This window comes from Mytilus californianus, unplaced genomic scaffold, assembly GCF_021869535.1.
Source record: "Mytilus californianus isolate M0D057914Y unplaced genomic scaffold, xbMytCali1.0.p SCAF_9, whole genome shotgun sequence".
Taxonomy (NCBI): Eukaryota; Metazoa; Mollusca; class Bivalvia; order Mytilida; family Mytilidae; genus Mytilus; species Mytilus californianus.
The window spans coordinates 72,420,205-72,428,954 of record NW_026262745.1 but is presented as its reverse complement, the minus strand read 5'-3'; the positions used below and the strand labels follow the sequence as shown (position 1 = coordinate 72,428,954).

General features: G+C 31.6%; 1 protein-coding gene across 4 annotated transcripts in view; it reads right to left on the bottom strand.

Annotated features, from left to right (window-relative positions):
- Window positions 1–1,059: 1,059 nt before the first annotated feature.
- The window catches only part of LOC127714609 (leucine-rich repeat-containing protein 74A-like), a 31,425-nt gene continuing 23,734 nt past the window's right edge, over window positions 1,060–8,750 (bottom strand). For 3 of the 4 annotated variants that reach the window (XM_052220676.1, XM_052220677.1, XM_052220679.1), the window contains 6 exons: window positions 8,306–8,500; window positions 7,287–7,382; window positions 5,517–5,777; window positions 4,609–4,694; window positions 3,493–3,555; window positions 1,060–1,415 (listed from right to left, as the gene is read on the bottom strand). In XM_052220676.1, coding sequence (XP_052076636.1) covers window positions 1,160–1,415; window positions 3,493–3,555; window positions 4,609–4,694; window positions 5,517–5,777; window positions 7,287–7,382; window positions 8,306–8,500 — 957 coding nt within the window. In that variant the 3' untranslated portion in view covers window positions 1,060–1,159. The remainder of the gene's footprint in view (window positions 1,416–3,492; window positions 3,556–4,608; window positions 4,695–5,516; window positions 5,778–7,286; window positions 7,383–8,305; window positions 8,501–8,750) is intronic. The other variant, XM_052220678.1, reaches the window with a different exon arrangement.

The following is an 8,750-nucleotide window of genomic DNA, read 5'->3' as shown; positions in this document are numbered from 1 at the left end:
ACAATATGAAATAAAATAAATTTGACGAAACAAGAACTGCATATTTGAAAATATACGTAGTAATGACAATATCTCCATACTTATGTAATATTACTCTAAACAATTTCGATAATTTTACCTTTATGCGTCTCACTTGTTTGGGTTTTTTTAAGTTCTGGTCTTATTGGCATATTACCCATATTCCCTTCCATTGATAATTCTGTATTCTAATATGACACTCCTGTACCGCGTAGAAAACAAAGTCATGTTCTCATTTTAATACAGAATGGGGTGCACTTGCGTCACGTGACAATTACAATTGCATCGTAAGTTGTCGTTTAAATAGCATCGGATTCAAATGGACATTTCTGCTGACATTTTCCGCTAGGAAATTAAATAAAATCATTCTAAAAGTAAGTCTAGATGCATTTGTTCAGTTTTTAATCTCGACACGGTTGGAATTCATCAATTCAAATTTGCATGTTTACTTGTCTTATACATTTGTAGGTCCGCCTTGTTAAATTGGGTATATAGAGTAGCATATAGACTGTTATCTGTATAGAACCTTATTTAGTTTAGTTTTATCATTGACCGTTCCTTTCTCACACTAAATTTACAAATAGAATAAAATAATGAATCAAATTTGCGAAACTGATTTCATCAAATTTTTACTGTTAATATGGTTTGTCTAAAATTAATTAATCTGACTTCTGATTGTTATGTTCTCTTCCTTTGATAATACTGTAAACCAACTAATTTTTGCCAGCGATCTATTTCCGCAACTTTCGCGAGTAGAAAAATAATGCGAATATTAGTCACCGTGAAAATTTCAAACTAAGATCTTTCCTGAATTAACTACATCAAGTAATTTGAAAATCGCGAAATTAAATCGCCACGTAGTGGACAAGAATGGACTAAATGCTAAATGAAGTATCCGAGAAAATAAGTTTGTTTACAGTATTTGAATTCAAGGGACTAAAAGACAATTTTATTATACATGTCATCCTTTCTCTCCTTCAGGGATATTTTTAGCTTTTATTCATAACGAATCCTAGCACCGATTAGATCAGATAAGTTCCCTGAATGACAAAATTTTTATTGTGTGAACGTTAATATTACCATAGTCTGACTTTATATGACATATGCTGATTTAAAAAACAATTAGACACATCCTATATAATTAGTTTGTATGTATCTGTGGTAATTTTCGTGAAGATTTCATGTCACTTTGTCTCGGTGATTTAATGTCCTTTTTCCTTGGTGACACTAGATCGCTATTTTGTTTTAATGCTAATGCTTCACTTGGTTTCAGGTAAGATTTTGAGTATTCTCTCTTTTCCGAAGGCGACGGAGTTAATTTCGAAGAATGTTGTCTTGCTTCTTCAGCTTCTGCAATTAGGTGTCTTTTTAATCTTCTCTCGCCATCTATAAGTTCCCTGTGGATTTAAATGATTTAGATGAAATATTGAAATAGTAAATATATATATTAAAGAATAAACCCATGATTAAATATTCTAGTATGTACACTAAAGAGATTTATCCTGCTGAACTGACTTTAAGTAAAGCTAATACTAACAACTAATACTAATACCTAACTAACGGGAAGCTTAGTACCAAAATTTATGATAAAAGAGATAATTCTTCATTTCTTATTGAAAATTATCCATTTTTAGGTGGTGACGTTCCCTTGTCACCATCTTATGGTGTTTATATATTTCAACTTGTTCGGTTCGCTCGTGTATGTAACAAAGTATTTGATTTTAACGAAAGAAATCTCTGTATTACTGACAAATTATTACACCAGGATTTTCGATATCACAAACTAGTCGACATTAACGAAATGTTATCATCTGTACAAGGACATTATTCGTAAATATAAATCAACATGCAGACAACTTATACGTTCAGGTATTTCACATCCAATCTTTTATGGTATTATTCTTTACAAAGCACAAAAAATGTCGGCATTCACCTCAAAAGCTAACCAATCCTTTAAACAGACTTATTCAGAAGGATATAGTTACGATACTGTCGTCAGGTCATTGAAGATGGCATATTTTGGTTTAATATTGATTCACTCATAGGGTCTTTGCATCGGAAATAAACACATTTGTTCTAAAACCAGTTGTTGGCATGATACGGTTTATGTTCTTCTCATATATTTTATGACGGTATGATACTAAACCCCTGACGGGAGGAATTGTGCTTGATTTTCATATGATAAAGACATAATCTTTCAATCAGTTTAATTGAAGTCTTCAGCTGGCATGTCAGTAACTGCTAGTAGTCCTTTGTTAGTTTATGTATCATTGTCATTTTGCTTAGTTTCTTTTGTTACCTATTTTGACATCGGACTCAGACTTCTTTTAAACTTAGTTTTACTGTGAGTATTGTTATGTGCTTGTTTATTCTACATTGGCTAGAGGTATAGGGGGAGGGTTGAGATCTCACAAAACATGTTTAACCCCGCCTGTCCCAAGTCAGGAGCCTCTTGCCTTTGTTCGTCTTGTATGTTTTTCTTAATTCTAGTTCATTTATATTATTTTGGGGTTTAGTATGACGTCCATTTTCACTGAACTAGTACACATTTTTGAATAGGGGCCAGCTGTAGCCCGCCTCCGGGTGCGGGATTATCTCGCTGTGTTGAAGACCAATTGTTGGCCTTCGGCTGTTTTCTGCTCTTTGGTCGGGTTGTTGACTCTTTGGCATATTTTTCATTTCCATTCTCAATTTTAGTTTTATCAGTAATTACTAGAAGTGTTTTGTCAATACAAACAACTTTTTGCAGTTTTAATCACAAACGTGTCGTAAAATGTTTATTAAGTTGAAAAATGTTCACGATTTAGATTTCTTTAGGGATTTTGGCATATACCCTCGAGTATCTAAAATATCATTCCACAATTTCAACGATGAAGCTTCAAGTTTAAACATATGAATAAAAGTAATAACAATAACTGCTAAAAGTGCGTCAGAGGATTGCTGTCTACAAGAAATATTATGCAAAATTTCCCTATTGGAAGAAATGTTAAATCAATTAATATATCGAAATGGCGAGGCAACATGATAACATATAGATCATCAACAACCAATAAAGCAATTGAAATAATTAAACTTTACAAAAGGTAGTAGTAACTTAACTTCAAAAACAGTAAATCTATTCAAAACAAGTGAAACACATTTAACATGTTTAAACTATATAGCACATATTATAATATATATATATTTATTTATCAAACATGTGATTCAATCTATGCAAACAGACTCTAAATTAAGTGGGAAGATCTGTAAGAGTTCATAGACAATACGCACTTCTAGAATATATGATTTAATTTTCCGTTTTTTTTAATAATAATAAGTATCTACAGTATCTGTCATGCAAAATAGCGATAGACAAAGCAAAAGATATGTATAAATATTCGTATGAATTATGATAATAATAGCAATCTATCTATTCAACACTAGGAATCAAAGCATATATTATAAGCATTGTATTGTCATAAGCGCTATTGTTACCCTGATCTTTTCTTGGATATAATATTTTCTATACGTTTTCTCTCACTTTCAATTTTTGTCCGACTGCATGGCAAAAATAATCCAATATGGTAAAGTAATTGATAAATAAAAATAAAAAAAAAACACTATTTACAAAAATGTATTTCAAAATGGAGATTACATAGATGTTCTGCTCATTCTTCTGGAGCACCTGAGATACCCGGATATTGATGTGTGCGTATTGCTCTTTCTTAATCTCAAGTGTAGTGTTTTGAAGATTTTTTCTTTTCGTCATTATTCGTTTTTTGCCATGGCGCGGTTCTTTTTTCTTTGATTTATGAGTTTTTATTGACTCTTGGAATCGTTCGTCTCTTTTTGTAAACACTTTATAATGATTTGTATCCTTATCATATGCAATAATATCGGCGATAGTATGCTTCAAAAGTCGGGAAACCCCTTAATTGATGTCTGTTAAGTTAAACTCATTTTCATTTTTGTTTTCCAACTGTTGACTGTTACAGTTAAATATATAAACTTCCCTTGAGTATAAAAAATGTAAATTGTTTAAAAAAATGCCATTAAAACATTAAAAATAACTGTACACATTTAAACGATTAAAGTGCCACGTCCCGGACTATCCTTGTTCTACAAAGAAATTTCCCTGTCGAATATACTCCAAAAGAAAGAAAACATTAAACCAAAATGTACGAAATCTATTACACTAGATTAGATCTAATCACTGCCAATTCGAAACGAAAATTATAAGTTTCTTGATACATTTGTGATAAACAGATATAAATCAGTGAACACCCTTTTAAATTAAAGAGAAAAATGGCGTAGAAAACAATCTGGTTATGATTTTGTACATTGTTGTTTTAGTAGCTTTTGAGGTTTTTTGTGTTCTTTTTCTTCTTTTTTTTAAGCGGTTTCTTTTTTCTTTTTTCGTTTTTATGGGTGGGAGTTGTGAACTGAGTGTATTTCTAAACGTGTTGTGATTCAGATTTGTTTTTTAGATATGGTATAGGTTGTCCTTTCTGATTTATTTATTTTTATTTTTTTATTTTATTGGCTACTTAATTGATTTAACATGTTGCCTTTGTTTTATAGTACTTAGTATTCATTTTAAAAAGTACTTACATAAGGTCTACGTCACCATCTCTATTAGTATCTAGATAACCCATAACTGTATCTAAAGCGCTAGTACTGATTGGATAACCTTCTCTCTAAAATACAATTTGAACAATCACTGTAACACTTTATAAAACCGAACATAAGTGTATGTCTGTTCCATTTACTGTAAATTCAGAAATTATTGTGATGTGTTTATTAATACGAAAAATAAAACAGGATCATTTCGCAGTAATGAAAACTTGCATTTATATTTTCAGTAATCATATTCTTCTCAAATTGTTTTCAATCGCGTTAGTTAGATTGCGTATTTTTACCAGTAATCAGTGATTCCTAATGATAAATGCACGTATTAATTTCTACAGATAGCCAGCAATACTTTGATTGCTGATAGTCTGAACTTGTCTGTATATTTAAAAAAAGATTTAAGCGAAAATTGCGTTTTAACAACATTTGTCTAGAGAATCAACATCAAGCTTTAGCTTTATGAAAGTAACATACTATAGGTCAAGCCTCAAGTCTCTCATGGTCTAGTCATTTGGGGAATTAGTTTAACAGAGACTAAAAAGAAATTCAATCATAAGCATTTTTCAAAGAGCTGAATCAACTGAGGTAAAACTTAACACACCCAATGCCAAATTTTACCGAGGCACAATAACATGTTGAGAGTTAAATACGTGTGTTGACAGCTCAATTGCCTAACCTTTTAATCTCAAGGAGTGTACTAACGAAAGCTACTAAGACAAATGTTTAATAAAATCCACTTCAGAATAGGTAAATACCTAAGCTACAGATTCATGGACGATTATCTGAATATATGGGGATTTATGTATCGAGATCACAGGTTCACATTTGATTTAAATGGGTCAATTATACTCGGTTTAAATACAGCTCTACTGATGTCATGGCAAACTTACTTCAAAGGCAAAATGTAGCTCCTCTCTTGAAAGTGAATTACTGTTGTCTTTGTCAAATTTTAAAAACATGTCAATCGTCCTCATGTGTTCCTTCATGAAATATAAAATTCTGATAGGATCAATGTTAAACACATTTTTTGAGTCAATGTTAGAGACCACGCCCTTCCTCACCGGAAGTGAAATATCATATCTAGCCATAAAAAGTCTTTCGTCTTGTATAGTTTCCAGCAATGGATCAAACTCCTTATCTACAACAATACCCTGAAAATAATCAAAACATCATATGATAGATACTTGAGGAAAATATGTCACATAATTTGTAAAAGTTACCTATATCTAATATACATGTCATTGTCGGACCAATATAAATGTAAATATAGCAAATTCGTTCATATTGCACGTTAAGATTTGGTATCTTGCAAATGTATTAGTACATATACTGTTATTCTTGTATTGACCTCAGGTTTAATTTGGAAGATTTGTGCCTGTACAATGCGCGATACAGTATTAATTTGGTTAAATTAAACAAAAATACTTCATAATCGTGACACTTATGATTGAGATGTGAAGTTGTAGATCTATTTAATTGTTAAATATATTGCAGTGTCTTACGTTGAGTTGGTGGCGTTTTATAATTTGCTCTTGTTTCTTGATTTATACAATGTGACACCGTGAACATTATTACATACGTTATCTTTCTAATTGAGAAACAAGTTGAATAGGAACATTATATCGAATAATCTCTAATATTTATATTATCATAATAATCCTGATCGAGTTTTGAAGGTATCATCTGCATGTTATATTAGTCGCTGTTTTTGTTAATAACGCCAAGTTTGAGAAAATGTTGCGTTTACACTTAACAAGCTTTTAGACTTAAACTTACCTTAAAAAAGATATCCTGAAATCTGAAAATTTGTTCTATGTTTGTTATTTAGCTTTTAATGTGTCTATGCAATTTGGGGGAATTGACGTCCATGGTGAATGTTAATATTTCCAGTCAACAAGTGTTTCTGAAATAACTTTTATGCCACATGTGGAGCAGGATCTGCTTACCCTTTCGGAGCACCTGCGATCACCCCCAGATTTTGGTGGGGATCATGTTGCTAGGTCTTTAGTTTTCTATGTTGTGTTTTTGTAATGTTGTTTGTCTGTTTGTCTTCTTTATTTTAGCCATAGCGATGTCAGTTTATTTTCGACTTATGAGTTTGAATGTCCCTTCGGTATCTTTCGCCTCTTTTTGTAAGGTGAACCTAACCGTTTTAAATGACTTGATGGAGTTGCACAATGACGAAATTGTAAAAAATTGAATTTACAAACTATGTGTCATTCATATCATGACAATACCAAAGCAATGGCTACAAGGCAAATGGTGCCGCCTAGATCTAAACAAAATATTATATAATTTCCGTGGTAATATCAAGTGTTTCTGGAATAATAGTGAATTCGATCAGGTATGTTCATTACCAAACGTTTGGAGAAAAGAACATATCATGGCGTTGTCATTTTAATTATTTTCTACTTATAAGATTGAATGTCCCTTTGTTTATTTCGCCTCTCTTTTACATTGCATAAAAGAGCTTATCACAAATTTGTTACGAAGCCATTGGATTTTGCATATGCAATAACCGCAGTTTGTCCTAGTCATATTCCTGCCCGGAGTAAATTACCGGTTATTTTTTCCAGTTATGAAGTTATTGCTTTTAGAAATACAAACCAAAAAAAGCTGAGATAGATAAATGAGAACGCAATACAAAAATTTAAACATACCTCCATGTCTAATTCCTTCAGTCCACATTCCTTTGATGTTGATATCCGTTGGAGAATAATGCTTGTCATAGGAGCTGTGATTGGATTTTGAGCAAGCTGTGGATTTTAAGTTTACTAAATATTACAGTGACAATATTATAAATAACAAAGGGCATGAAGCCATAAATGATACATAATAGTGCACAATGTGTATGGCCTGTTTATGTTTCTAAATTACCAATATTTTGGTGGATTGAGTTCTTAAGACAACGCATTGATAAACAATAAAATGTTTAAATAAGGCTCAACAAGTTGGGCATTCTTTTTATTTGTGGCATAATAAGATACCAATTTCCTTACATGACCATAACCATGATTTAAAAAAAAAACATCACAAACTCTTTATCGATTTTGTCGATATTTCTAATTCCTTTGAAGTCATTTGTCAAACATGTGCTGATTTCAATTGTTGATTGTCATGCTTTTATAAATAACAGTTGCACAATAAGCATCCCATAAATGATAACTTGTTTCATGAAGAAAACAAAGATGATTATTTTATTGAAAACGTGTTGGATTGAAACCAAATGTTAAACGTACTAGTATCTGAAATTAGACAAAAAAGCTTTATGGTTATGTCAGGCATAATTTCTTTTTATTGTTTTAGTATAAATTAGGACAGGATTTTTTTTTCTTTTAAACTGCTTTGAATGTTGTCATTGCGGAGCGTGGTATATCTTTAAATACATTTTGGGTTTTATTCGTTTTTGATGACTGTACGCGGACCTGTAGTTATTAATATCCTTGTTCTTTCGACTTTGGTGGATTGGTATCTCATTTGCAATGTTACCTCATCTCTTTATTTTTATAAGTAAGAGATATGCAAAAAGATACAAGTCTAGTAAGTTCAAGTCTGCTTGATATTTTTACATTCAGTACGCTTCATAGTTGCATATTTTATCCACTGATTGTCATTTAAAGTGAAGGACAAGGTAAAAAGTACCAGATTTTTATTTGAAAAAGATGGACAACTGACTCACCCGTATCGTCGAAAGAGATTTATTTCCACAAACTCCTTTCAGCAGTTCAAACATGGCCGGATTGTGTATCCTGTTGTTAGCTAGGTCGATAGTAGATAGAGTTGAGTTATGAACTAATGTGTGCCCTAATGCTGCACAACCTTCAAAGGCAAATCCATTCCATGCCACTTGAAGATTTAATAATTTTGTGTTTTTCTGAAATCATGATTCTATGAATTATTCAAAAAACATATTATATTGAATGTAAAAATAATGTTTCACCTCAACTCCTTCAAATAAGTATATGCCTGACCCCAGTAATGAAATTAATCACTGTTTTTTTTTCGTTCTACATTGGAATCTCAATGTCTTTTTTATTTGCACAAGTTAACGTTGACGGCAGATCTCTTTTAAAATCTTCTCAACTTTTGCAGTTTCTAGACATTGAGAGCTTGACATATTTAAT